General features: G+C 49.1%; 13 protein-coding genes across 13 annotated transcripts; 8 read left to right on the top strand and 5 right to left on the bottom strand.

The window, feature by feature from the left end:
• Positions 1-300: 300 nt before the first annotated feature.
• Positions 301-1,876, bottom strand: B0J16DRAFT_58276 (uncharacterized protein). Its single transcript, XM_046134096.1, has one exon. The coding sequence runs from the start codon at positions 1,770-1,772 to the stop codon at positions 396-398; it is 1,377 nt and encodes a 458-aa protein (XP_045986238.1). The 5' UTR covers positions 1,773-1,876; the 3' UTR covers positions 301-395.
• A 561-nt stretch (positions 1,877-2,437) lies between these two features.
• Positions 2,438-4,141, top strand: B0J16DRAFT_368589 (ubiquitin fusion degradation protein UFD1-domain-containing protein). The gene is made up of 3 exons (XM_046130231.1): positions 2,438-2,761; positions 2,817-3,140; positions 3,186-4,141. Exons 1-3 carry the CDS (start codon positions 2,759-2,761, stop codon positions 3,999-4,001), a joined length of 1,143 nt encoding a protein of 380 aa, XP_045986237.1. The 5' UTR covers positions 2,438-2,758; the 3' UTR covers positions 4,002-4,141.
• Positions 4,142-4,835: 694 nt separating this feature from the next.
• On the bottom strand, positions 4,836-5,810 carry B0J16DRAFT_411060 (uncharacterized protein). The gene is made up of 3 exons (XM_046133207.1): positions 5,424-5,810; positions 5,046-5,324; positions 4,836-4,992 (listed from the first exon to the last, which is right to left on the bottom strand). Exons 1-3 carry the CDS (start codon positions 5,582-5,584, stop codon positions 4,926-4,928), a joined length of 507 nt encoding a protein of 168 aa, XP_045986236.1. The 5' UTR covers positions 5,585-5,810; the 3' UTR covers positions 4,836-4,925.
• A 531-nt stretch (positions 5,811-6,341) lies between these two features.
• Positions 6,342-6,919, bottom strand: B0J16DRAFT_380217 (uncharacterized protein; the record flags this gene model as incomplete). Its single annotated transcript, XM_046131055.1, has 3 exons — positions 6,342-6,387; positions 6,440-6,700; positions 6,765-6,919. 3 exons carry the CDS (start codon positions 6,917-6,919, stop codon positions 6,342-6,344), a joined length of 462 nt encoding a protein of 153 aa, XP_045986235.1.
• A 224-nt stretch (positions 6,920-7,143) lies between these two features.
• B0J16DRAFT_380216 (uncharacterized protein) lies at positions 7,144-7,754 on the bottom strand (the record flags this gene model as incomplete). Its single annotated transcript, XM_046131054.1, has 2 exons — positions 7,144-7,344; positions 7,593-7,754. 2 exons carry the CDS (start codon positions 7,752-7,754, stop codon positions 7,144-7,146), a joined length of 363 nt encoding a protein of 120 aa, XP_045986234.1.
• A 387-nt stretch (positions 7,755-8,141) lies between these two features.
• Positions 8,142-10,046, bottom strand: B0J16DRAFT_332824 (uncharacterized protein). The gene is made up of 3 exons (XM_046126756.1): positions 9,699-10,046; positions 8,485-9,432; positions 8,142-8,436 (listed from the first exon to the last, which is right to left on the bottom strand). The coding sequence occupies exons 1-3, from the start codon at positions 9,851-9,853 to the stop codon at positions 8,412-8,414; spliced, it is 1,128 nt and encodes a 375-aa protein (XP_045986233.1). The 5' UTR covers positions 9,854-10,046; the 3' UTR covers positions 8,142-8,411.
• Positions 10,047-12,892: 2,846 nt separating this feature from the next.
• Positions 12,893-13,689, top strand: B0J16DRAFT_316014 (uncharacterized protein; the record flags this gene model as incomplete). Its single annotated transcript, XM_046125287.1, has 2 exons — positions 12,893-12,964; positions 13,021-13,689. 2 exons carry the CDS (start codon positions 12,893-12,895, stop codon positions 13,687-13,689), a joined length of 741 nt encoding a protein of 246 aa, XP_045986232.1.
• Positions 13,690-14,468: 779 nt separating this feature from the next.
• B0J16DRAFT_411057 (uncharacterized protein) lies at positions 14,469-15,333 on the top strand. The gene is made up of 3 exons (XM_046133206.1): positions 14,469-14,634; positions 14,687-14,836; positions 14,940-15,333. Exons 2-3 carry the CDS (start codon positions 14,699-14,701, stop codon positions 15,246-15,248), a joined length of 447 nt encoding a protein of 148 aa, XP_045986231.1. The 5' UTR covers positions 14,469-14,634; positions 14,687-14,698; the 3' UTR covers positions 15,249-15,333.
• A 757-nt stretch (positions 15,334-16,090) lies between these two features.
• On the top strand, positions 16,091-16,513 carry B0J16DRAFT_380212 (uncharacterized protein; the record flags this gene model as incomplete). Its single annotated transcript, XM_046131053.1, has 1 exon — positions 16,091-16,513. One exon carries the CDS (start codon positions 16,091-16,093, stop codon positions 16,511-16,513), a length of 423 nt encoding a protein of 140 aa, XP_045986230.1.
• Positions 16,514-17,521: 1,008 nt separating this feature from the next.
• Positions 17,522-18,377, top strand: B0J16DRAFT_368584 (uncharacterized protein). Its single transcript, XM_046130230.1, has 4 exons — positions 17,522-17,669; positions 17,720-17,772; positions 17,827-18,134; positions 18,189-18,377. Exons 1-4 carry the CDS (start codon positions 17,598-17,600, stop codon positions 18,212-18,214), a joined length of 459 nt encoding a protein of 152 aa, XP_045986229.1. The 5' UTR covers positions 17,522-17,597; the 3' UTR covers positions 18,215-18,377.
• Positions 18,378-19,204: 827 nt separating this feature from the next.
• On the top strand, positions 19,205-20,863 carry B0J16DRAFT_368583 (uncharacterized protein; the record flags this gene model as incomplete). The annotated part of the gene is made up of 1 exon (XM_046130229.1): positions 19,205-20,863. One exon carries the CDS (start codon positions 19,205-19,207, stop codon positions 20,861-20,863), a length of 1,659 nt encoding a protein of 552 aa, XP_045986228.1.
• Positions 20,864-20,946: 83 nt separating this feature from the next.
• Positions 20,947-21,564, top strand: B0J16DRAFT_332818 (uncharacterized protein). The gene has a single exon (XM_046126755.1). The coding sequence runs from the start codon at positions 21,192-21,194 to the stop codon at positions 21,450-21,452; it is 261 nt and encodes an 86-aa protein (XP_045986227.1). The 5' UTR covers positions 20,947-21,191; the 3' UTR covers positions 21,453-21,564.
• Positions 21,565-21,740: 176 nt separating this feature from the next.
• On the top strand, positions 21,741-26,129 carry B0J16DRAFT_411054 (heat shock protein 60, mitochondrial precursor). The gene is made up of 7 exons (XM_046133205.1): positions 21,741-21,987; positions 22,044-22,185; positions 22,238-23,750; positions 25,155-25,338; positions 25,411-25,484; positions 25,552-25,600; positions 25,663-26,129. Exons 1-7 carry the CDS (start codon positions 21,883-21,885, stop codon positions 25,801-25,803), a joined length of 2,208 nt encoding a protein of 735 aa, XP_045986226.1. The 5' UTR covers positions 21,741-21,882; the 3' UTR covers positions 25,804-26,129.
• The last annotated feature ends 1 nt before the right edge of the window (position 26,130 follows it).

Raw genomic sequence — 26,130 nt, 5'->3', positions numbered from 1 at the left:
GCGTCCTTAGCCTTCAACCTTGTTCTCCAGATCCGGAGTCGCAATGCCGAAGCTATCTGTGTCATGCATTCATTCTCATGCGGCCTGCCGAGTTCTCGACGTGAAACGGTATCCACTCGCCATCATGTTTGCTGGAGCTTCAATCATCCACTTATACGCCTCGTCATGTTGTTGTCCCACGTATATACACATGCAAACTGGTTGACCGAGCATTCATACACAGCAAGACCGGGCGGATATCCATCTCCGTAACAAGGTAAAAGTCATGGTACCCTTTTAACTTGGGGTCCTTATGTCGCCAATTATTTTGCGATAGACCAGATACACGCTGAGCCATACCCACATTACCTCAAATCTTTGCCCCTCGGCTGATCTTTTATGTTGTTGAAATCTCTTCACTGGAAGGCATCAACCTGTAAAGTCCAATCCTGACCATCCGTAGTCCGGAATTCAACCGCACCGTCTGGAAAGTATCCAGCATCCTTCCACGCTTTCATCGTGGCTCCATCATATGGCCCTTGTTTGGAATCCCCGTCACGTCCATCTGCCCATCTAAACTCCCACATCGTTCCTGGCTTCACCGCTGCCCTTTGCCCCTCGTCGTCTTCATCCTGCTTTGCCGGTTCCACCCAATCCTCCCCTGTCTCCTTGCGATATTCTCGGACTAGCAGCTCCCTCTCTTGTTCGTAGATCTCCTCATAATCTCGGCTCAAAAGCTTGTCTGCTGCTTCCGTGATGGCATCAATCGATGCCTTGATCTTCTTTTGCTCCGGATCCTCAGCTTCCTCTCCACCGTCGACATCCATCCCTTCAGCGCCCTTGTTCATCTTCTTAAGCTTCCACTTGGGAATCTTTTTGGGTTTTGTTTGCTTTTTACCGAGCCGGGCCAGAGCCTCGAGCGGCGTCTCAGCACGTTCCAGGTTGAGTATTAGAGTCTTGAGCAGTTCGGATACGAGAATTTCGTCATCCTCCAGACGCTGCTTCCGCGCCTCAGCCTCACGCTTCTCGTGCGCCGCTGCCGCCTTTCGCATCTCTTTCTTACTGAGACCCTCTAACCAGTTGTCGTGCACTGCATCGGGATCACCACCTTTGCGAACGTAGTTGCCATCTTGGTCAAATTGACCTTCCTCCATTTCTTGCTTTAGGTTGAAAGCCTCAACTTTGGGGGCGTTTTTCTTGAGTCCTCCCATACCGACCTCATCGTCGACACCCTCTTCTTGTCTGGCAAGCTCAACATCGGCTTCGTCGTCGCTGCTGCCTGCATCATCGAGTCGAATGCCTTCCTTGTCTCTGCTGGTATTGTCTACGCCATCGATTTGATCTGCATCAAGGAAGCGAACCTTGTTCTTCTTGCCAGTGCTGTCGGGATCGTCTTCCTCGACGACCTTCCCTCCCTCTCCACCGGCTTCATCGCCATCATCCGCAGCAAACATATCGTCATCGTCATCATCGCCCGCTGTAGTAGCCGTGGCTTTAGCTCCAGTGTTCGTAGCCTCGTCTCGCTTTCGTTTCTCGGCGCGTACGTTGGAGTTGTCGTTATCTGAATCACTATCATAACCATCTAGGTTGACAGCTCCGCGTTTGGTTGTCGACCCTCCAATAACATCGGCATCAAGGATGGCATCTTCTTCGCGAGCGTCAGGTGCAAGAGTGGAAGGGTTGCGCAAATCGAACTTGACTCTTTTTGAGTCGGGATCGGACTCGTCGTGATGATGGGTGCGCGCAAAGTTCTCGCCGTCACGTTTAGGACGAACTGACGGTCGCGACGCCATTGTCAATAGGCAGATTGTCCTCTCAGGTTTAATGCGCCGATATTATGTTAACTAAGAGCCTGTTGAAAGTCGTGTGAAGTGAACAAAACGTTTGGTCTTGTATGGGTGGTTAATCGCAAAGTTGAGGATGGAGGAAGGAAGCTTGACGGAGCCTACCTCAGTAGGTACCTACCTAGTTGGTGGGTATCCGTTATAGGCCCGTATTAACGTCAACTTGCAGCACCGCGCGTATCTTCCGCTGTCAGAGCTGTATCAGAAAGTTTATCCTCCAGTAGGTACCTAGAGAAAGGAAACGAATGGCTTTGATTGACTAAACTATTGATTTTTTTCTCTTCTCGGCGGTCAAGTTTTCTAATACCCTGACAGAAACTTAGATGTTCTACATTTATTTCTAGGCATGATGAAAACGCTACTCCAGATTGGGCAACGATCTTCGTCATCCAAGCTGCATCTAAGCTTGAGCTACTTGAACTTCGTGTATACAATGATATTATTTGAGATGTCTCATCATGAACACATAACACTATCTCAGACATGACTCATAATGACCGTAAAAAGATTTATTTGCCGAATAGTCATAGAAAATCATTTGCATTACCAAATATCCAGTGCATTGAGATATTGAAGCTTGTGAATCACTTGCCAGCTGTAGGCTGTAGGGTGGCTTACACATCGTTAGTTCGCTTTGAGTGGCTGCCAGCTAAACTGCGTCATCAAGAGCTGCCTCTGTAGCCTCCACAGGCCCCCACGTTACCTGTGGCTTTGAACCTTCAAACGTGCATCGACACGCTCAATCTTTCAACTACCAGACCTTACAACAGTGACCATAGATTCATTTTGTCCGACCCTTTAGAGTTTGGAAGCCAAAGCACCGCACTTTCGAGTCAAGACAATCTTGTTCCGCGCTGACCGCCTAAAACCTTGACATCTCCAACCTGCGACATCACCAAGCAGACCACATATTATACGAACAAATCACCGTTACCATGGTTCGAACTCTAGCCATTCCTCAACACCTCATATTTGACAACTAACCCATCTTAGTACTCAAGCTTTGGAGGCGGGTATGATCCCGCTAACCCGGAGCACCTCTACAACATGGCTCGCCATGGACGACGACCAATCGTGCAGCGCTTCGACGAATACTACCGATGCTATCCCCTTATCATGGCCCCCGGCGCCGAACGACCAGAGCTCAACTACGGTTCCAAAATAATTCTACCACCCTCGGCCCTCGACAAAGTTTCTAAGCTCCACGTGCAGTGGCCTCTGCTCATGGAGCTAATTAACGGCGAGAAAGGACGACACTCGCACGCTGGTGTACTAGAATTTATTGCCGAGGAGGGACGAGCATACATTCCTCAATGGGTATGATACAATGGTCTTTCCCAAGATGTTGCTAACCTTGAGTAGATGATGGAAACACTAGGAATGGATGTTGGTGATATGATCCAGATCCGAACTACATCCTTGGAGCTGGCCAAGATGGTCAAGCTACAGCCTCAGTCTGTCAACTTCCTTGAGATTAGTGATCCCAAGGCTGTCTTGGAGAAGGCATTCCGAAACTTCGCCACCCTGACCAAGGGTGATGTTTTTAACTTTTCTTACAACGATGAAGTCTACGATGTAGCTGTTCTCGATGTCAAGCCTGAGACCGACAAGATGGGAGTCAGTATGATTGAAACCGATGTATCAGTAGAGTTTGCTCCACCAGTCGGATACGTTGAGCCCGAACGCAAGAGTGGAACAAGCACACCCAGAAGCACACGAGGCGGCGCCCCTGCTGGAGGTCTGCTGCACAACCAAGGAACCATGGCCCAGGCCATCAACTACAATGCTATTGCTCCGTCAGTAACAAGCAATGTGACAAACTTCCTTGGAGAGGGTCAGAAACTTGCCAAGAAGGGCAGCAAGGCATCAACACCCAAGCCAGCAACTCCAGTTCCCACAGTGGACATTCCAGGCATGCCTAAACGGCGTGATGGTGCCCCTGCAGCCCTCCGTCTGCCCACTAACAAGCTTTTCTTCGGTTACGAGATCAAGCCTGTCAAGACGGATGCTGACAAGGAAAAGGAGAAGGAGAGTGCCAACAGGCCTCATTTCGCCGGTCAAGGTCAAACACTCCGGGGCGCTGTTAAGAGAAAGGGCGAAGGAGATGACAAGACCAAGGCTCCCGAGAAGAAGGGCACCGGTGAAGGGAACAGACTGGACGGACGACGGCCGAGATAGGTGACGTTATTCTGATGATTTGAAGCGGCGTTTGGGCGGCAATGTATATATATTTCCTAGAACTTGATTGAACCTATACTAGGTAGTCTGATATCCGATGCCTGCGGTAGTGCGGCTCTAAATGAAGAGTTCAGTACCTGATTCCTATATGCAGTTGCGACCGAGCCCTGGAGACTGGCCGATGGTTTATTTGCTATCGATGCTTCTGGTGTCAGATATATCGATCTGCATCTCAATTCTCTGTTCGTGACATAATAGCTAACCACTGCGGCTCTTGTATAAGAGACAGTTGGTTATTGCGGGAATGGGGGTTACGTGAATATAATTATGTTCAATATCCAAGAGATCAATGGAAGAATGACGAGAGCAGCCCATATTGGTCTGCAAGGCAGTGTCCAGGCACGACATCATTAGAGACGGTGACATTGGGAAGACATAGAACTCTCCATTTATTGCTACGCCGTTACCCTCACTTGGACCGACCGGTTGGTGTATGTCTGATAGACAACAGGAAGCAAGGCAAGCGGGCTGCAGGACTCAAGCACAAATAATGCATCAGAGGAAGTTACTCAGACCAGTGATAGACCAAACCATCTCTAGTATAACACATATCAATCACTATTTGGGAACTCAGTATCAGCTTTGAATGGATCTTCGGACATAATGTGAAAAAAGCATCTCGATCAAGGTAGTTAGTTCTAAGAGACCGCCAGAAAAGGTAGACGATTGAATGGATTGATTCTCCCTATCTCTGGTGTAAACTGACGTGACTGGAGATTATCTGAGAGTGATGCTATAATGACTACCAATTCAGTTCATCATAGCTACGAGTCTCTTTGTTTCATCTCTCACCAAAGGGCCACCAAGATTTGGTCTTGTAAATATCATCTCTCGACACCATGCATTGCGATAGTGAAGACCAATTTACGCCTTTTCAGCAGCATCACTCGCGAGCCACTTGCCGAATTTGTCATCTCCTTCAGGGGTGGTACTAAACAACAGTCAACAAGATATCCCTAAACCAAAGACACAGTCATAACGTACCTGCTATCGCGTCCGCCTTCGGTAGAATCGATGTTGCCCATCTTGACATCCTTGTCCTCTTCCTCCTTCTTGCGCTTCATCTTCTTGGCAAGAGGGGACTCGACAGCGACCTCATAATCTTCGTCATCAGACTCGACCTTCTTCTTGCGCCCCTTGGCAGGCGTGGCGCGCTTGCGGGGAGTTTTCTTGGGGGTGGGGGTGGGAGCTGGAGAGTCGTTGGCTGAGGGCTCTCCGTGGCGGTTCTTGAACTCGCGCATGATAGTCTTGCTGAAGTGCTGGCTAGAAGGTGGTCAGTATGTGGATATGTTGAGGTGAGAAGGCGCGGGTAGGAACAAAGGTAACGTTGGGGATAGAAGGAGAGTAGTGTGGGATACATACGAGATGGCGTCCTTGGTGAAGCCATACCCAAGAGCTTCCATGGAGCTGTGAACCTTGGGCCAGTTGTAGCGCATACGCTCACCATCCTGGGCGCCCATGATAATAGCAACGCAAAGATCGCGCTCGGCGTTGGCGTCCCACTTCTTCTCGGCAGGAGGCATGGTGATGGTTGAAAGGATGTTTTGGTGATGAAAGGAAGATGTTGTGGAAGGGATGAGTAGTGAAGAGGGGAAGCTGTGAGGTTGAGAAGGGAGGATGAGTAGTGTTAAATGGCAGATGGAAGAATGGAAGTGGGGATGTAATGTGAGAGAGTGTGAGTAGAAGAGAATAAGGAGGGGTTAGTATGGCAGCGGAGGTAGCGAGATGTGATGAAAAGGGGAGTGCGGGCTGTTATTGTAGTGCAGCTAGCAGAGGTATTTGATTGCCCTGCCCAGCAAAGGTTACCGACAGGTGCACAAACTGACACTGGAGATTGATTCAAGACTACCTAGGTACCTAGGTAGGTAGGTTATAATCCCTGAATGTTTGTCTAACTTGCTGAACCGAAGTATTATAGTGGCAGTTGACGGTCAGTGTCAAGTTTTGATCACAGCTCACTCATTGATATCATAACGTCACGAAACTAAGGGTCACGAGTACGGGTGGCATTGTTCAATTCATCGCAGAGACATGCTCATAATATCGCCCTCAGATGGGATCATTCGCCGTTACATCCAGGCATATGCAAATGATCATAGCCTAATTCCATCCCTTATTTCTCTGCGATGGGCCTCGTAGCCAGTATGTCCACCCTTCTTCATGATGCTTCATTTGCTGGAGAACTTGCCGAAACTGCAGTTCAGTGTAGACAAACTGCCAGAGTGTTAGCAAAAGAAAGGGGTGAATTGAGTAGGAGTTTCGACTTACCGATATTGAGATTTAGACTTCGCCGCCGTTGAGCTCATCCTCATCCTCGTGCTCAACCCTGGAAAATCTTAGTATAGATACTATATTAACATGTCCTGCTTTCAACTTACTTGGCACGCTTGAGACTCTTGGGGGACAGGATGTCTTCGTCGGCAGTTTCCATCTTGAGCTGCAACTTCATGTCCTCAAGATCGTCTTCATCATCGGCGATGTCAGCAGACTTGGGAGCCTTTCGCTTAGGGGTACGCTTGGCAGGAGTCTTGGTACCAGAAGCACCGGCGCCACGGGGCTTTCGAGGGGTGGTGGGCTCAGCACCAGAGTTCTGAATAGCAGAGGTGTCACGGTTCTTGCGAAGCTTCTGGACATGCTGACTGAGAGAAGGGTTAGCTTCATGCTCGATAGGATATATACGAGAAGCAAAAGAAGCAAAAGTACTTGATAGCATCAAAGGAATAAGAATAGCCCTTTTCGCGCATCTTGTCAGCGACACTGGTGAGGATGGCCCTGCTGGGCTTTATCTCCTCCAGGATAGCAAGGAGGAGGTCCTCGTGGGAAGTGGCATCCCAACCGCGACTAGGCTTGGAAGACATGATTGATTGATTGATCAAAGATGATTGATGTATGTGGTATGTGGTGGGCAGTGTATGAAGATGGATGGAAAGAGATGAACAAGGATGAAAAGATATGAAAGCGGAGTGAAGAGGGAAGAAGCATGAAGGAATGGGAGACACCGAGACAGGAGGAAGATGTGGGGAAGTGTAGAGAGAGGAGGTGAAGAGTTGGGAACAAATGCGAACAAAAAAGCAGAAAACCACTAGGTAGGTAGGCAGAAAGCAAAAACAATCCGACCACTGCACTGAAAATCATACCGAAGAGCACCCTCAGTGAACGAGTACCCCTTGCCTTGAAGATCTTGCATAACATTGGCCCAGTCATCAGCACTGGGCTTGATGTGCTGGAAAAGGCTGATGAGGATATCTTCGTGGACGTTGGCGTCCCAAACCATCACTTGACGCTTGGCCATGATGTCTAATGTGTAGATAATAGAACAAGTTGTAGAAAGGGAGAGGATAGAAGAGAGGTTGAAGATGAGAAGTTGTTGAGAGGGGAGAAGATGTCAGGGAAGGGAAATTTGTACTCAACCCTCAGGTTTAGACTTGATTAGGATGAGGCTCCCCTTAGGCTTGCTTAGGATAAACAGAGAAAAACATTATAGAACAGAAGAAAACACTGCAGAACAGAATAAAACATTGCCTACCGCACAGCATCAAAGGAAGTTGAGTATCCGCGAGACTTGAGGTACTCCTCGATCGAGTCCTTGATAGCAGGAGTCAAGCCCTTGTTGGTCTGGGCACCAGTGTAGAGCCCGACCACGAGATCCAAAAGGAAGTCGGCGTTGTCCCAGTCGCTTGATTTTCCGGGCATGATGATGATGTTGTTGTGTTTGTGATGTTAAAAGGGGTAGAATGTCGATGTTGATGTTGTCAGGTTGAAGAAGAAGAAATAGGCAGCCCGGGTTGATAAGCTGCTACGAGAGAAGAAACAGTGAATCATGCCCTCACAGGCGAATAGGTACTTAGATACCTAGGTATCTACCTACCTACCTAGGCAGGGAGCTATCTACTGCCGGCCACTGCTTCACAACAAGGCAGCGATAGCCACGGAGAACTGGTTGCAGTGCAAGGCACTTGTCCTAAGAACCTTGGGATGAGGATGAGGATTGAGAGGGGGATTAGAAGATGTCCTCTAAGGCTTAGCCTAAGTTCTGATCTAACCTGGCATAAAGGGTCTAAGATATTTCGTCTCTTAGCCTCTCGGCGGGCAATTTTCTTTCAACTGCCCTGTCTACTTGTACGATCCAACAGTTGAAATGTATCCTTGACCAATTATTTATCCTCATAACAATATCTGGCCCCCTTTTATACACACATGTCGCCAGGATAGGACACTGCAAAAAAGACATCATTCCTCGCTGATTCGTATCTATTCTGTGAAATAAAAAATATGGAACATTTGAGCAACTCCCGGTTTCCAACGCCCATGCCCGTGGTATCAAGTTTGTCTATATATATGTGTATATCCTTATGCTTCACCATAAGTAGCGAAACTAGGAAGGGTCAGCTAGAGTTCAACATCAGTAACTGATGGCACTTACTCGGAAGCAAAATCTGCGGAGCCGTTATGAGCAGCGAGGGCTAACACGGCTTCATCGTCCATATCATCGCCCTTGGGAGGGTCCGGTGAGCCCAGACGTTGTCGTTTAGCGCTGGGTTCGTCGTTATCCACATCTGCTTCACCGTCGGCATCACCATCGGCATCTATATCGTCGTTTAACCGTTCCATTTGCTCTTGAGACATCAGACTATGGGTCTCCTGGTGTTGTTCTACTGGTCGAGGTTCAGGTTGAGGTTGGGATGTGGCGCTTGTGTCAGTAGCTTCGCGAATATCTCGTGAAGGCTCTTGGGGGAGCTCCTGAGGTTGGTAGTCAGGTTGAATTTCTTGACTAGGCTGAGACTGCGCGGCTGGCTGTAGTTGTTGGTTGGATTGAGACTCTTGTTCTGGTTGGGCCTGAGTTGGCTGAGGCTGTTGTCCAAGCTGGGGTTGTTGCCCAGGTTGAGGTTGCTGACTAGATTGGCCAGGCTGTCCATGTTGAAGGGGATGCAGATGAGGAGTCTCCTGAAGAGGTTCAGATGCAAGAGGGGGGCTTGGGTAGGTAATTGGGCCCGTACTGGGGGGCGCGTCTCCAGGAGTCTGTGCCTGTGACGCAGCTGGTGCAGAGGATGTGCTCCCAGGTCTAATGGTAGTTTGAACTGGTTGAGGAGGTGCAGATTGATGATTAGCAGGAGCAGCGTCAAATGGTTGGGCGCCCTGTGGGTAAGGAGGCCCAGGGGCGGCACCAGGTGCCGCCGGAAGTGGATGAGGAGCACCCTCTCCTGGAGCTCCAGGTACCGGAGCAGGAGGCTGTTTTCTTGGACGACCCCGTCCAGGTCCAGGACGACGTGTGATGGGATTCATAGTCGGATCATTCCGTCGTACTGCGTCCCCATTAGGTCCTGTGGGCTCTGTCTTGTTCTGAGCCCGACGTAGACCCTGGAAATGTTGACTGACATGATGTTAGTATTATGTTTGATGGAAGCTTGAGACATTTCATGCAAGGTTAATCCAATGTTTGGGATAGTTTGTATGTGTTTGGTGGATAAAAAGATACAAGTGATATAAAAGCCGGTATAAGTCAACTTTGACGCGTATGATGATAGGTCGATACTAATTGTTAAGACGTGATAGGCAGCTTATATTTTATCGGGGGAGGATCACATTGTAATTGAACGAAGTAGAAAGCTTGGGAGAATAAAAGTATAAAGGACTTACCGACAGCCTTCATTGGTGAAGCCATAGCCCAGACTTCTCATATGGTTACCAATAGTGGTCCATTCCGAGCCGCTTATGATGCCAATGTTCTTAACAGAGAGAATAGTAAAGAACAAGTCTTTGTCTGCTCTGTCATTCCAGTTTTTACTATTCATTCTGAATGAGAAGAATTAGTGATAAGGTCGGCTTGACTGAAATTGACAAGTGTTGAGGCGATAACGCGACGTTAGATAGTTGGAAGCTGTTAAGGCAACGGCTGGATCAATGGGAAAATTGATAGTGTAGTTGGGTGAGAAATTGCTAAGGCAAGGCAAGGTTAGGTAGGGAGAGTCTAACGTTAAGAGAAAGACTGGGCTGGACAGACAGAATTGGTCCAAGCTCCTTTGCACCTTCTTGGCATGGGGAAGACAGTTTGTCGGATCCGGATGAATCATTGCTCCGATGTGATTGGAAGAGCTTATCATTTACAGATCGAGATGCAATTGGGTAGGACATCATGTCGTGCTTGCTTTTGGATTCTTTGCTTTTTCATTTCTCGTTTAGAAGATTGCTTTGTTTGATGATGATATTTTGGGAAGGTAACTATGATCATGGAGAAGCTGTTGAATCGTTAGGCAACATTCTGGCTTGGCGTTACTATCTTGTTCTAATCCATCTTGGATAAAAGTAAGAGGATTAACTAGGAAAAGGCGTAGAGTTGGATATAGATCTTCAGCCGGTGATAGGCAGCTTGATTGAATGTAGTAATCATCACAACACGGAAACAAAACTCAACAGATCAACAATGCAAGCCGAGTTCTGCAGCTGGCAAATCAGGTCTTGGAAACGGTGCAGCTACTCAGCAAAACGGTAGTTAAAACGGAACTAATTAAAGTGATCATCTGGGCTAACGGAGTGGCGAAAGCTTTCAGTTGCGCCACACTTTGAAGCAAGGGGTTTCGCTTGGATGAGGAAAGAGAAAGAGGGGGGACAAGAAAAGAGGACATGGGAAGTGGATCTTCTCCTCACGTGCTTTCGTTCCCATCTCCTGTTGAGCAAGGTCTGCAAGGTCCCACCAGCTGCGCGCCCGTCGCGTCTCCCACCCACTTCATCTCATGCCCTCCATAACGACCAACAATTGAATAGAGAGCCATGCGCGACCTTGGAAGGAATTAATTATATCAAAAATGCCTTACTCTCTTCAAAATAATATACACATGAACTTTCCAGACTTATTCAGCTCTTCTGGCTGTTGAATTGCTGCTTTTCATCCTCGTCGTCTCGGCTTGTATCCATCAACTTTTTCTAGGCTACACCCCTCAGCTGAGCGTCGACAGCCAAAAGGGCAAAGCAAACCTCGGCGGATCGGCTGCATGCTGCAATTTCTTTCATTCTTTGAGTGTCAGGGCGTAATGTGGCTATTTGTCTGGATCCTAGCCCAGTCCATGCCGTCTCTTGTCTCTTATCTCGTATCCTCAACATAACCATCACTGTGAACTTTTCTACACACCAGAACCAAACTTGAGCCCAATTCAAAAGCTCAACCAGTTGAAGCTACATCTATAAAATACCACGAGGCAAATGTAAACAACTATAGCTATCTCCATGGATCGCCAAGTTGTCCAACCGGGTCAGCTTCAGGTTTTATCCCCTGCGTTGGTTGCATGTCGTATGCCTCAAGTGCCGTTGATAATTCGTTGGTGACCCGCGAAATGAGTCACACTTTGTGGTTTCACTCCATTCCTGGGGCTTGCCACCCCTGTGCAAAGCCTGCTTTAGCTCAAAGTGTCCCCAATGGATCTATTTAGAAATCTTGTCTTTGGTTAATTGAATCGTCCTTGCTGTTCTGAGCTTACGAGAGCTGTTTGCCTTCAATAGTTATTTAGGAACAAATGGAGCATGGTCCTCACCTGGAATGCGACAGAGATTTGAATAAGACTCAAGCCAATTAACCCACCGTGAAGCAACTGTCTCAATGGATCAATTCTGTGTCTTCTTGAGTCTGGAAACAATATCAATCCGTTAATTGATCAATCGTAAGGGACGTGCCAGACGGTAACCCACTGAAGCGTAGTGGCTGCAGCGCCCCCTAGCCCCGGCGACAGGGGTGTCTCGGGGGCCATGGGGCGCTGTCTTGGACTCAAAATTAGTGGGCTTAGCAGCCACTTTACGCGGTGTTCGCGCCGACCGTAGCACCTCGTCGCGCCCCATTTTCCATCAACGGGAGGGATCGTCTCTGATTCCGACAGGAGGAGATTTTAATTCAGGCAACTATGGAGCATCGTCGCCATCATTGACCAATATTCCTAGACATTTTTCTGTTCATGGCTTGCGGTACTGTGCATCGTAATGCGCTACAGGATCCATGCTGTGCCTGGACTGGGATAGACTCCCCCTGTATCCATATCTGCCTGGTGGTTCCCCCAGGATCTATTAGGTTGGTATGGGTGTATATGTACTGAAGAGGTGTGTGTGGCATCACTTTTAGGTTGGATCTTAGGTAGCAAACAGCCCAGCTGCAGCAGACTCGTAATGGGCGGTAGGTTCCATGGTACATATAGTACAGATCCCCTCTCCTCCTCCTCTTTTCCCTCTTTCTTAGTGCTTCTTCCCTTTCTCTTCCTGCCTCATCTGCCTCTGGTCTCATCAATCCTTTTTCTCAACCATCCATAACTATTCATCCAAACGCTTCACATGCACGCATAAATCGACTACGTTGGCTCAGCTGACCCTGATCCTCCCCCTCTTTAACGACGGGTTTCCTCCCGATACGCCTTCTTCCGGCCCGTCCCCCTTCCGCCTCGTCCATCTTGTTGGCCTGAGAGAACCGTCAACTCCTGCAAGATCCCTATACAGGACTCAGCTTTAGCCGTTTCATCCACTCAATTTATCCTCGGGTGTGATCAAGCCTTGCCGAATCATTTCTTTGAGTTCACGGAGTCAGTTTCTGCCGTGACGGTGACTCAGTGTTAAATCAACGACAACCTCAACCACGGGTCGCCAATTTCTTCCATTTCGATATCTTCACGCTTCCTAAGGCAACCATAGGCCATAGTTGCCTAGCCTCACATATTCTAATCTATATATCCATCCAACTTTCTTTCTATTCTGCCTGCATTTGCAGCCTCGTTCTCGCCACAACTCATTATCATTATCATTATCTACTTTTATTCTTCTTTCATTTCATTTCTTATTTACAACATCTACCGTTCATAATGACTCTCAACAGCGAGAACGCCATGGCTCGGTTCCTTCTGGCCATCCTAAAACAGAAGAACCTCAAAGACGTGAGTTGATCTAACCATGAAAGCCCTGGCGAGACTTTGCCTAACACTCTTGCCAGATCGACTGGAATCTAGTCGCCTCAGATCCTGTCCTCCTCCAGCCCATTACGAATGGTCATGCTGCAAGGATGCGCTTTGCTCGATTCAAAGCTACTGTCACTGGCCATGAACCACAGAAGAGAACTCGTCCTGCAGACAAGTGCCGGGTAACAAAGTCGAAAAAGACGCAACAGCCCAAGAGAGAAAGTCTGGGCAAGTCAGACTCGGCGGCGAGCCTGCCGTCCTATGCCCAAGTTCGTCAAAGTCCTATCATCAAGCAGGAACAAAACCAACATGGTTATCTGGCGCAGTTCTCTCCCGCCTCGACTTGTTCTCCTTACCTGACCGACAACCGAGACGACTTCAACAACCATCGCTTCCTTACTCCTTGTAGTGATGACATGGCTCAAGGGCTCATCAATCCAGCCTCACTCGAGGATGTGAGGTTGCGTAATGGGTTTGGTCCCTCGATGGACTCTGCTCCAGACTTTATGGCTCAGCCTATGCCTGATCCAATCATCGTGGAACAGTCGCCCTTCCATACGTTTGACGCCGCTTACGATTTGACATCCTATAAGTCTGCCATCGGCGACGCCCAGAGCCCCAACGCTCTCGACATTAGTGGTGCTCCATCTCTTCCTGATTGCAACACTGAATGGATGAGCCACTTCAACGACACATCTTTTTGATACCCACTCAGAAAAAGAACAACGAAATGATACGGATAGAGGATTGTTGATGTACAAAACTGGTGCTTTGGTAGACTGCGTTTGCTTTCATGACTTAATGACAATGACCTTTTTATTTCATATGGCTACTTTCCTTATCTCTTTTGTCAACGTATCTCTCAGCTCTGGCTTCTACTATTGTCTACCTACTGGTGACAACCACTGTGGTTGAATATGGGCGGACGAGAATTTCTCGATATAAAAAAGGACATTGGTTACGGGAGTTCGTCTTGCTGAAACTCATACGTCGCTCTGAGAGCTGTACACCAGCGTTTCTATTTGCAATCTAATATGAGAAATACATTCAAACTGTGCCTACATTCCTGTTGAAAGTGCATTCAAGTCCTGTTATAGCATATATGCAAGAGAAATGACTTTGTTAGAATGGCATATATGTCTGTGCAACGGAAATGGAAAGGTAATATCAATTCTGGCAGTTAGCAGTGCTATTGCACTTTAGAACTGTAGCTAAAGTGGGAAAGAATGTTATCAACAGAGCCAAATACTGCAAACGGGCTCAGGTTATTTGCAGGGATGCCTAGAAGCTCACTCGCCCAGTGAATACTCGCCCAGTGAATAACCTGCCAGGTAGGTAACAGAATAATTGTCCCCTAAGTCTTAGGCTATCATAATAAAGTAGCCTAAATGCTTGTTTAAGCTGGCATAAAGTGACTGAATTATTTCGTCTCTTATGCTTGTGGGACCAATTCTTCTGATACCCTGAGACCTACTCTCTTCAACCTCCCTCTGCGATCAAACAGTTCTTCTGCAGTTGCGGTTTTCTTCTTGCCTAAGATCTAACCCCAAATCTCTCCACTGCCTACTACATTCATACATCCCCTTCACCCAAACCACTTCTCTTCCAAACAGCCACACACAAGACAATCTCCAACTTACAAAACAAGTGTAAGCGCTTGATACTTCCATTTGTTCTCTTTCTCAAGCTCACACTTTACAGAACATCGCTACCATGGCCGACAAGAGAGAGCCGACTGCCGCCGAGGCCATGCTTTTCTTCAGCATCGTCAAGCACACTCGCAACAAGGCCGACGTTGATTGGAACGCTGTCGCCACTGAGGCTGGATTCAAGAATGCCGATGTCGCCAAGGTGAGTCTCATCCTTTCCGTCCCCTGCTCTACCCTGTCATCGCATCTCATCATCCACCCCCATCGTATCATCCCAGTCTTTGTGCTAACTGAAACACTTTTAGGTCCGTTTCGGCCAGGTCAAGCGAAAGCTGGGAATCTCTACTGAGACTACCGCTCCCGCTCGTGCCCCCGCTACGCCCAAGAAGCCCTCTCGCGTCACAAAGACCACCCCTCGCAGTGTCAAGGCCAAAGGGAAGAACAACAAGGTCAAGAAGGAGGAAGAATCCTTCGACATCTTCGACGATGAGGATGAGGAGATGGCCAAGCCCACTATCAAGGACGAGGGCCACGACTCGGAGAAGACTCCCGAGAAGGAGGATAATGAGGGCGACGGTGCTGATGCCGCCTTTGCGTACCCCTTCTTCCAGTAATTTGGCGACTCAATTCGATGAAATACAGCTCTTAAGCTGGAGACTACGATCTATGACGGTTGTGGAAAGTCTTGAGGAAAGTCTGGAATGATTGATGATATCGAATGGTATATCATCTGAGGATGTGACGGCTAGGTAGCGACATGATACCATGCATAATAAAGTCACGATACTGAATTGACAAGTCTATCACGTCAATAAGATCTCATTAAGCCATTGATATGCTGTAACTATTTCTTTCCATTGAAAATGAAGAGAATGAGTTGTGGTTGAGGAGTGTCACTTGTTGTAATACTGGGACTGAGTGATTGTTGGAAGCGACTGGGAGCAAACTGGAAGCCCATTACATTCACCATGGGACTAAGTGTTATTTCGTATAAAAGAGGCAAAGTTATAACCTAGTTTCATGTTTGTTTGGGACAGTTAATTTTGGTTTGTGATTCCTCTGCTCTGCTGTCACTGCCTGTGCAGCTGCTCGCGAGTGACCGACACTGCAAACTGTTGTCGCTGTGACTGCGCACAACAATGGTTACTCTGGAAGCCTGTTCCCTAATTTCATCCAAGCTAGCTGGTTACTCATCCTCCGGCTCTGGCACTTCTCCTGCCTGGAGCCAACCATAAAACCCCTCCGTCCATCCTCCTCCCGCCCAATATTTCCATCCTCCCAACCACACTTCCACACTTCTCTGCCTCCACGCAACAGCCAGTTCTGAACAACGAAAGAACCTATACTCTTGATCCCATTACCATCTTTCAAATATTCAAAACTACCAGTATGTGTCCTATCTTAAAGAGTGACACTCATTATCAAACACTGACACAAAAGCAGTCTACCAATCATCATGCCTCCCAAGAAGAGCTCTGGCGAGGATGGTTCCCCCACTGGCCTCACTGATGGCGAGCTTCGATTCATCAAGGCCATCTTCGACAACATGACCCAGAAGCCTGACGCCGACTGGGATGCCGTCGCCCAGACCCTCAGCCTCAAGGACGCCAAATGCGCCAAGGAACGCTTCCGCCAGATGTCCGTCCGCCACGGCTGGCGCGGCGATGCTGCTACTGCTGCCAGCCCTCGCAAGGCTGCTTCTACCGCCACTGGAGACAAGGTTACCAAGAAGCCTCGCACTCCTCGCAAGCCCGCTGCCAAGAAGTCTGCCAAGAAGGCTGAAGCCGAGGAGGATGAAGATGACGAGGATGTCAAGGATGAGGTCAAGACCGAGGGCAAGAAGGTCAAGAATGAGGATGATGACTTGGACATGGAGTAAAAGGTGTGACATATGGAGATTGAGGGCATGGTACTGCTGATTATGTATTGTGCCATGAGTTGCACTGCACCATGATATCAAGAACAGAGCTGGGATCCAAGGGATCTGGCTAGGATATCCCAGAGCTATAACGATAATGAATATGAGACCTTGAACGAGAATCTGAAGCTCTGCATCTAATTACAATCATATCTAGTGATAATTTCAAGTGGTGGCCGACATGTTGTAGTCTTATTTCCGCATCGGCCTCAAGTCGGGATTAGCCATACTCCAGGCTCCCCCAGGTGAGATTTAGAAGCATCATGCCCAATGGCTACAAAGGAGTACTTTTGAGCTCTTTATAGTTAAACTGTAAGACATAGTCACTCCAGACTGAGTCAGTATTGCTCAGTTTGAACATGTCAAAATCAAAGATCTTACCCCTGACTCGCCGGCTTCGGAGCCACTAGGGAATCAACCGGAGACGACACCGAAGACGAAGACACAGACGATGAGAATATAGATTTCCTTGGATTTTGGAAGCTGTATGAAGATGTTACAATCATTCCGAGTCAGAACCGGACAATACACCTGTGGAAGAGGAGTTTCCCATGTTAACAGAGTCAGCGTCCTCCCAGAAGAATTGGCCGTCAAGAGCCTAAGAGACGAAATACTTTGGCCATATTATGCTGCTTAGACTATCGTTTAGATAAATTTATGTTGGTATCATAAGCGTTAGATAGTTTCTCTAAATGCCTGCGGCATCCAAGCTGACAGCTATCGCCAGCTGGCAGCAGGCTAGATCAGATCCATTTGTTGCAACTGTCTGGTGCTTATTCGGTTGTTACGTTGCATTTCCCTCTGTTCCATTGGCTGCTACCTCTTCGTCCCGTCTTTTGAAGTCACTGACAGTGAAGTGTTGCCTCCCCGCTTTCACTACCTAGTCCGGTCTCTGTTTACTCGTCCTCTGTTTACTCGTCCAGTCTCTGTTTACCCAAACACATCTGGATTTTCGTCTCTTTTCTCAACCTTCATCCTCACACTCAACGTCGTCTGTTCACATTTTTCTCACTCAACCGCAAGATTCGATCTATCATCTGTCATCATGTCTAAGCAAGAGCCCCTCGACCAGATCAAGTTCCTTGTGTCATGCATCGGACATTCCAGCAACGGACGAGTAAGCTCATAAGTATCCTTATCCTCGCCTGCCTATTCTGACTGCTGCAGCCCGACTTCCAGGCCGTCGCGGATGAGCTGGACATTGTCACTAAGGCCGCTGCGTAAGAGCTCTGTGCCCTTCTCTAACTTCGGTACGAATATTGACCCGTGCCTAGTCAGAAGCGATACGAGCGTATGCTCAAGGCCCATGGCATCTCTCGTCCTGGTGCCCTCGCCGCCAACAACGGTGACAGTGCCGAGACCCCTCCTGCCACCCCAACCAAGCGTAAGGCCAAGGGAGAGGCCGCCGGCAGCGCCAAAAAGACCCGAACTCCTCGTGCCAAGGCCAAGGCCAAGAAGGAGTCTTCTGATGACGAGAAGCCTAAGCCCAAGGCTTCGGCCACTAAGCGCAAGGTCAAGAAGGAAGAGGAACAGGAGGAAGAAATGAAGGAGACTTCTGCCGAGACCCCTGACTCTGTCTCTGGTATGTATTGTAGATCTCCTATCTGTTTGCTATGTACTGACTTGCCAACAACAGACGCTCCCGCCTCTGATGAGTCTTAAATCATCCAACCGGGACATGAATGAGTTTTGGAATGGATGGAATACTGCGGTACCGATCTCATTGCAAGCCAGATATCTGATTAGGATGTGACAGCGTACGAAAAGCTGGGTAGCAGTGCAACACGTTGAGGATAGTCTCAAGACATCCCTAGATAGTCACGACATGAGACTATTAATGTGAAAGCACATGCTTGATTATATATTCTGCCCGTCACCTATGAATGTCGTGATCATCTCTCAAAGACTCCGGATGACTTTCAATACTAAATCTTTGATGCCAAAACAAATTAACCTAAGAGCCGACCTAAGGCGTCTAAACTATTTCGTCTCTTATGCTCTCGGTGGCCTGCCAATCTTTCTGACACCCTGACGCTGCCTTCTTTACGCACAGAAAACCGTTTTCGTTTGGGAACTCACAATTATGTCCAAACCGCCGAGATCAGCTCAAACAAGCCAGGGAGCAGATTTCGCCAGCTGCCAGGCACTGCCAGTGCGAGCGCCAGCGTCGTCACGACCGTCGCAGCCCCACAGTGCATATGCAACGTATTGTATTGTTGCACTTAAACATGAATAGAACAATACAGTTTCTGCTAATCGATTCAAATGAGGGGGTTTAATGGTTTGCAAGCCATGTTTGAATTTACTTCCACTAAGCTCTCCTCCCATTGAGCTTTGAGATATTCTTTTCTTCCTCTCCCACACTCATAGTTGGCTTTCTATCAACATCATCGAGCTTCGTCGCCATCGTCTCTTCTTTTTACAAGCGCCGCACTTCGTTGCTAAAGCCCTCTTCTCTTACTGACAGAAAAACTTCTTTGAACAGCTCCGACTTGAACTCGCTTCTTGTGAGTGTTGATTGCATCATCCGCAGCCCCTCTGACCTCGAACTGACACCCCCAAGGCACTCTCATACATCACTGGAATCTTGCTGGAGAAAATCATCTTGCTACCATATTCTTGAGCTTCATTGCTATTCGGAAATTCTTCAAGATGTGGAACTCTCCTCCTCGTACTCCTTTGGAGGTCACCTTTGAGGATAACAACTCCGAGCCTGGCACTATCACGCCCGAATACGATGCCATGTCTCCTGTCGTCGCCCATCTTGAGAAGCTTGCTGTCACTCATAAGGACGAACACGTTGAGGACTCTGCCACCACTGAGTATGAGACTTCCCTTGAGAGCAACACTTTTGTTGAGAACAGCTCTCCTCCCGAGTCCCCCATCGAGGCTTTCCTCCTTCGCCCTGAGACCCCGAAGCAGCCCTACAACCCTTGGAATTCCGAGGCAAAGGTCACAATTCGAAGCGGTCAAGCTTTTACCAACTCTGAGATAAATCTGATGTCTCTGGCAGTCGCCGAGGCCCGGCACAATGGAGAGCTTCCTGGCACCACCGAGACTACTCTCGACGCCAATGCCATCGCTGATGACTTCAACTCATTGGTTCATCTTCGACGTGTCCGTGGAAACCAATTAGACCATGCTCCCCCTTCCTACGTTCATCTCCGGGAGCAGATTACCCTGGGCATCCAGCAGCGTGCCGCCTCTCAGGAGCGTGAGAGCCAGCAAGAAGCCGCTCGTCGTGTCAACCACTACCTTCAAGCCGTTGAGGATGAGCAGCGCTACTATCATGCTACCAACGTCATGGTCCGACGCCCCACTCAGCAAGACTTTATCAACGTCGACGATGACATGTGCTCTATGGTCGAGCACACTATTGAGCAGGGCATTGCTGATGCTACTGGCCCTCTTCGCATGAACCTCAAGCAGCAGGGCGACGTGTTTAAGCAGCAAGGTGAAATGTTCCAGCATCAAAATTCTATTCTCCAGCAGCATGACCGTTTCATCCAGTGTCAGGATCATGTTCTCCAGCAACAGAGCGGACTCACTCTGCAACAAGAGCGCGCTGTTCAGAAACACAAGGATCTTGTCAAGCGACAAGCCGGAACTCTCCAGCATTACAGTGATCTTCTCCAGCAACATCACAACCTTACTCAGCGACAAGACCATGCACTTCAGCAACAAAACAGCCTGGCTCAACAGCATACTGGCTTCCTCCAACGGCAAGACAATGCTCTTCAGCGCCAGTACGATCTTCTCCAAAACCAGTCATACTCTCTTCGCACGGAGAGCCGTTTCTTCAAGAAGCAAAATGATGCTCTCGAGAAACAGAACCAAGCTGTGCGAGAACAGCTTGACGTCCAGTCTGCCCACCTCGCTCGCATGCAAGACCTTCTGGAGCCTCATGCCTACAACAATCATGCAACGGCCCAGAACCTCGCCAGCGCTAACCAGCTTGTCAACAACCTCTCAAACGAGCTCCCTCAAGTCATCAAGAAGGCTGTTGAGGTTACTATTGAGGAGACTGCCCGACTTCACGCTCGTCAGGCTCTCGAGTCCGCTGTTGAGATTTGGCAGCAAGGAGTTCGCAGAAACATATCTATGACCCAAAGCGAGTCTACAAGTGATATGTCCATGGACACTCTGGACAAGTCCGAACTTGACACCGAGGCCTCTGCTACTGCAGCTAAGAAGCCTGGGAAGAAGCAGAAGAAGACGACTACTCATTCTGAGATCATTGAGCGAAGTGAACGATCCTCTCTTTACCGCATGGTGAGCAAGTTCAAGCGCCGCCGTATTGCGCGGAATTAGATAGGGGACGGGACTGAATATTGGGGATTATCATGCAGATTAAGTACAGACGGAGTGCAGATTTGATCAACGTGATGTACATAGGACAAGATCATGGTTCTTGAGCTGACTGTACTTGAACAGAGTTGGAATTGATTCGTGCTATCACATGGACTCACTTACATTTGACGGCCCGTAACTACATCTTGCGTGACCCTCGTTGATATCGCAGCCACATATATGTTCTGTTTTGAAGCCATCTTTACCTTGTCAGCCACGATGTTTCTCGGGTTTTAGACAATGGAGTCTTCATATCCTCGGCGTCTTGTCATGATATCTGAGCATATAAATGATTTTTGCAGTAGCAGGCATGATCAAGAACAATCATAGCTTATATGATTGCCTTGAGTATGGCATTCGTGCTGTAAAACACCAAAGATGCGGCATCTCGAGGCCAAGATACATGTCCACTTGGATAGTCTGTCTACTGGCCAGACAACTTACACCGTTGAGCCCCATGGAAAATCGGCGAACCCCAGACGATTCATTTGTCATGCAACATCGGCAGTGGAGTCTCTTTCGCCGGGGAGAGAATTGGTCTGGACATTGAAAGCCGCGCGTGACCCGTCAAAACCCAGTCAGAGGCGACCTTTGCACTGTTGCCCTCGGCTATGGCTCCGGTATTATCAGTTCCAGGCCTTGGACTGCCCCATTTACTGGTCTTCCAGGGCGTTTAGCAGCGAGCTTCACGGATGTCGTTGGAAAGGTGTAGAAATCGATGGCGGGCGGGGCTAGCACGTCTTAGGTTTAGCGTCGCTTTTGGGTTTTACCGAATCCGATGCTCCGAGCGACGGGACGATTCCATTTTTTTGGGAGCTTCTCAGTCGGTCGCCATCATATGAACTCAACCTTTCGTCTCCCTCACCTCTCCCAACCTCTTTCTCCTCGTCCGTCCTCTCCCACAAGGTCGAATTCCTCACGAGCGTTTCTCTTTTCTCCTTTTCTTGTAGTTCTACCATATACCCCATAATTCCACAATCATGCAGCGCGCATTGAGCACCCGGGCCCGAGCCTCTGTCCTGTCCTCGGCCGCCACCAAGTACCGAGCTGGCAGCCTCAGCCAGCAGGTCCGATTTGCTCACAAGGTATGATGATACTCGGACGTCATGGGCATCGAATTGTCTACTAACAGACAATCTAGGAGCTCAAGTTCGGTGTTGAGGGTCGTGCCGCTCTCCTCGCTGGTGTCGACACCCTCGCTAAGGCGGTCGCTACCACACTCGGCCCCAAGGGCCGAAATGTCCTCATTGAGTCCAGCTTCGGCTCTCCCAAGATCACCAAGGGTTCGTACAAGCTACATAAACCAGCAGCAAACTTCAAACTAACTCATTGTAGATGGTGTTACCGTTGCCCGCGCTGTGAGCCTTAAGGACAAGTTCGAGAACCTCGGTGCCAAGCTCCTCCAGGATGTTGCCTCCAAGACCAACGAGGTCGCCGGTGACGGTACCACCACCGCTACCGTTCTCGCCCGTGCCATCTTCTCCGAGACCGTCAAGAATGTTGCCGCTGGCTGCAACCCCATGGACCTCCGCCGCGGTATCCAGGCTGCTGTTGAGGCCGTCGTCGAGTTCCTCCAGAAGAACAAGCGAGACATCACCACCAGTGCTGAGATCGCCCAGGTCGCTACCATCTCTGCCAACGGCGACGTTCACATTGGTCAGATGATCGCCAACGCCATGGAGAAGGTTGGCAAGGAGGGTGTCATTACCTGCAAGGAGGGCAAGACCGTTACCGATGAGCTCGAGGTCACCGAGGGTATGCGATTCGACCGTGGATTCGTCTCCCCCTACTTCATCACCGACACCAAGTCCCAGAAGGTCGAGTTTGAGAACCCTCTCATCCTTCTCTCCGAGAAGAAGATCTCTGCTGTCCAGGACATCATCCCCGCTCTTGAGGTCTCCACCCAGCAGCGCCGACCTCTGGTCATCATTGCTGAGGACATTGAGGGTGAGGCTCTTGCTGTCTGCATTCTCAACAAGCTCCGTGGCCAGCTCCAGGTCGCTGCTGTCAAGGCCCCTGGCTTCGGTGACAACCGCAAGTCCATCCTCGGCGACCTTGCCATCCTCACTGACGGTACCGTCTTCACCGATGAGCTTGACATCAAGCTTGACAAGGCCACCCCCGATATGCTCGGATCCACCGGTTCCATCACCATCACCAAGGAGGACACCATTGTCCTGAACGGTAACGGCAGCAAGGACGCCATTGCTCAGCGATGTGAGCAGATCCGTGGTGTCATCGCCGATCCCACCACCTCTGAGTACGAGAAGGAGAAGCTCCAGGAGCGTCTTGCTAAGCTCTCTGGCGGTGTTGCCGTCATCAAGGTTGGTGGCTCTTCCGAGGTTGAGGTCGGTGAGAAGAAGGATCGATTCGTCGACGCTCTGAACGCCACCCGTGCCGCCGTTGAGGAGGGTATCCTGCCCGGTGGTGGTACTGCCCTCATCAAGGCCTCCGCCCAAGCCCTTAACGAGGTCCCCACTGCCAACTTCGACCAGCAGCTCGGTGTCAGCATCGTTAAGAACGCCATCACTCGCCCTGCCCGAACCATCATCGAGAATGCCGGTCTTGAGAGCTCCGTCGTTGTCGGCAAGCTCACCGACGAGCACGCCGGTGACTTCAACAAGGGCTTCGACAGCTCCAAGGGCGAGTACGTTGACATGATCAACGCTGGTATCCTCGACCCCTTCAAGGTCGTCCGAACTGGTCTCATTGACGCCAGCGGTGTTGCCTCTCTTCTTGGTACCACCGAGGTCGCCATCGTCGACGCCCCTGAGGAGAAGGGTGCCGCCGGTCCTCCTATGGGTGGCATGGGCGGTATGGGCGGAATGGGTGGTATGGGAGGTATGATGTAAGAAACGGAATGATATGACTTTACGTTGTGTTGTATAACAAAAAAGCAAAAGTTGGACGGATGAACGGCGCACAATGGTTTGCGTGTTATGACGGGACGGGTGTAGTGGTCTTGCAAACTCATCTCCTCTCTATCGGTTGTCGGACCACGACATTTGTCTTCATACCCCTTACGGAATTTCTGGCTACCATTTGAGGGCCATGTATAATAGCATTGATTGTAGCACTAGCATGAAAAGATATGAGATACAAAAGAGAGGAAAATGTAAAACATTAAATCTACTTGCCCTGTTCAAAGTGACGGTCCCTGCCTGGTCTATCTACTTTCTATCATCCGTAAGTGAGTATCTATATGAAATTGGGCTTTCACCTCTAATCTGTTCAAGAAGGGAATGTTTACTTTCGGTAGCTGATGTGGGTTAAAAACAGGTTCCGAGTCGCCGAGATACAGAGCAGGGGTTCGTTGCATGAACAGGATGACGAATTACAAGCAAGGGTTCAGTTTGTTTCAGTCAACAATTTAGATAGTGATATCTACATCTAACGTGAAGGAATAGACAATGATCATGATTCAAAATAGTATTATAGCTGTTAAGGCTGCAGTATGTATCTATATCTCAAAAGAAGGACAGCGATGCATAAGGCAATGCCTTATTGATGCACACAGTTGGTCAGTCACGTGGAGGATTAATCTCACGGCAACCCCCACCAAGACAAGAGGTGAGGAGGAGCAGGAGGAGAAGGAGAGGAGACGACCAGAGCCAGACTCGACTCGACTCAAGTTTCTCCCGCAACGGCCCCGCCTTTCTATGGGACAGGACAATTCTCTCGCTCTACCGCCTAAACTAAGATACTACCCACTTCTCACTCTCTCGTCTCTTACTTACTCTCGAGCGCCCATTTCCAACGACTTTGTCCTTTCGCATCGTGAGACTGTCGATTTCTTTCCTCCTCCTTAACTCTACTCTCGGTACGTCAATACCCTCTTATTGTCTCCATCACCATACATAATACCCAATGTTCCTTCTTTTTCCTATTCCCTGTTGCGTTTGATAGCTAATTCTAAGCTCCCACCAGCCCGACCACCCCTCATCCTAAAGATCCCGTCTCCTGACGTAGACCGCAATCATGGTAAGCTCCTCTCCAAAGCCACCAAAAAGACCCTGAATCTAACAATTACTTACAGTCTCAATCTGGGTTCGTACTCTCGCTCCTCTCCTTAATTATTTATCCACGCGCGCCCGCAGAGATTCGTTTTCCCCGCGGCTTGACCTCGCTTCGCTTCTCATCTCCCCTCCCCCTCGATCATGATTATGACGCCCGCCGCGGGGCAGCACGCAGCAGCCTGACAGCCAATTCTGAGACAACCGCGCTAACCTCATAATTTGCTTTTTTGAAACAGAGCCACCGTTTCCCAGGAATGCATAACTGCTTTCAACGACTTGAAGCTTAACAAGAAGTACAAGTATATCGTCTACAAGCTCTCTGACGACTACAAGGAGATCGTTGTCGAGCACGCCTCCGACAACAGCGACTGGGAGGACTTCCGTGAGAAGCTCGTCAACGCTACCTCCAAGAGCCGAACTGTACGCATGCCAATTTAACGAATGAAGAGAAAGAGAAAGGCCGAATTGCCAATTCTGACACTTTTGCTGTAGGGCGCCGTTGGCAAGGGTCCCCGTTACGCCGTTTACGACTTCGAGTACAGCCTGGCCTCTGGCGATGGTATCCGGTATGCAGTCTTCTCCTGGCCTGCCCGAGGCCCGATTCTATAGCCCAACAAACTAATAATTGGACAGAAACAAGATCACCTTCATCGCCTGGTCTCCCGATGATGCCGGTATCCAGGTACGTGGATCCACCTAATTTGGCCAACTCACAAGGACAAGACAACTGACTCCCCACTACAGCCCAAGATGATCTACGCTTCCTCCAAGGAGGCTCTCAAGCGATCGCTCACCGGCATTGCCACCGAGCTCCAGGCCAACGACACTGATGACATCGAATACGACTCCATCCTCAAGACCGTCAGCAAGGGTCTTGCTGGTTAAGCGCACTGTCACGAAACCACCCAATCGCCGTCCCGCGCTCCCTTATAGAAGCGGGCGGTTATGAAATTTGAACATACCTATGGTCGTTTCAAGAGTTGAGACGCCAAAATAAGCAAGCAAAGCAAATGAGTAGGAGTGCATAGTGAGTGGATGGAAACAGGCGCGAGGAGAACATGGGTTTTCGTTTCCTCCGAGGACGTAAACCAACAAGTTTGCTTCTGGAGGCGAAACGTAAATTCGCATAATTGCCAGCCCTGACCATGTATCGTACGTACCCCCGGGAAATAAAACCGCATGCTGGTATATGGCAATCATTGGCATTTTATT

Source organism: Fusarium flagelliforme (genome assembly GCF_020744385.1).
Source record: "Fusarium flagelliforme strain FIESC 12 MPI-CAGE-AA-0113 chromosome Unknown B0J16scaffold_2, whole genome shotgun sequence".
Lineage (NCBI taxonomy): Eukaryota > Fungi > Ascomycota > Sordariomycetes > Hypocreales > Nectriaceae > Fusarium > Fusarium flagelliforme.
The sequence above is the reverse complement of the archived record's forward strand: the minus strand, read 5'-3'. Positions and strand labels throughout refer to the sequence as shown.

Excerpts from the sequence above, each read along its gene's own strand:
- B0J16DRAFT_58276 (XM_046134096.1), bottom strand. The coding sequence starts at position 1,772 with ATGGCGTCGCGACCGTCAGTTCGTCCTAAACGTGACGGCGAGAACTTT.
- B0J16DRAFT_368589 (XM_046130231.1), top strand. Across the intron at positions 3,141-3,185 it reads GAGCATACATTCCTCAATGG|ATGATGGAAACACTAGGAAT; the intron begins GTATGATACAAT and ends AACCTTGAGTAG.
- B0J16DRAFT_411060 (XM_046133207.1), bottom strand. The coding sequence starts at position 5,584 with ATGCCTCCTGCCGAGAAGAAGTGGGACGCCAACGCCGAGCGCGATCTT. Across the intron at positions 5,325-5,423 it reads TTCACCAAGGACGCCATCTC|CCAGCACTTCAGCAAGACTA; the intron begins GTATGTATCCCA and ends ACCACCTTCTAG. Across the intron at positions 4,993-5,045 it reads GAAGGCGGACGCGATAGCAG|TACCACCCCTGAAGGAGATG; the intron begins GTACGTTATGAC and ends ACTGTTGTTTAG.
- B0J16DRAFT_332824 (XM_046126756.1), bottom strand. The coding sequence starts at position 9,853 with ATGAATAGTAAAAACTGGAATGACAGAGCAGACAAAGACTTGTTCTTT. Across the intron at positions 9,433-9,698 it reads TTCACCAATGAAGGCTGTCG|TCAACATTTCCAGGGTCTAC; the intron begins GTAAGTCCTTTA and ends ACATCATGTCAG. Across the intron at positions 8,437-8,484 it reads TCCGCAGATTTTGCTTCCGA|TTTCGCTACTTATGGTGAAG; the intron begins GTAAGTGCCATC and ends GACCCTTCCTAG.
- B0J16DRAFT_411057 (XM_046133206.1), top strand. The coding sequence starts at position 14,699 with ATGGCCGACAAGAGAGAGCCGACTGCCGCCGAGGCCATGCTTTTCTTC. Across the intron at positions 14,837-14,939 it reads AGAATGCCGATGTCGCCAAG|GTCCGTTTCGGCCAGGTCAA; the intron begins GTGAGTCTCATC and ends AAACACTTTTAG.
- B0J16DRAFT_368584 (XM_046130230.1), top strand. The coding sequence starts at position 17,598 with ATGTCTAAGCAAGAGCCCCTCGACCAGATCAAGTTCCTTGTGTCATGC. Across the intron at positions 17,670-17,719 it reads GACATTCCAGCAACGGACGA|CCCGACTTCCAGGCCGTCGC; the intron begins GTAAGCTCATAA and ends TGACTGCTGCAG. Across the intron at positions 17,773-17,826 it reads ATTGTCACTAAGGCCGCTGC|TCAGAAGCGATACGAGCGTA; the intron begins GTAAGAGCTCTG and ends ACCCGTGCCTAG.
- B0J16DRAFT_332818 (XM_046126755.1), top strand. The coding sequence starts at position 21,192 with ATGATTTTTGCAGTAGCAGGCATGATCAAGAACAATCATAGCTTATAT.
- B0J16DRAFT_411054 (XM_046133205.1), top strand. The coding sequence starts at position 21,883 with ATGCAGCGCGCATTGAGCACCCGGGCCCGAGCCTCTGTCCTGTCCTCG. Across the intron at positions 23,751-25,154 it reads GGTGGTATGGGAGGTATGAT|AGCCACCGTTTCCCAGGAAT; the intron begins GTAAGAAACGGA and ends TTTTTGAAACAG. Across the intron at positions 25,339-25,410 it reads CTACCTCCAAGAGCCGAACT|GGCGCCGTTGGCAAGGGTCC; the intron begins GTACGCATGCCA and ends CTTTTGCTGTAG.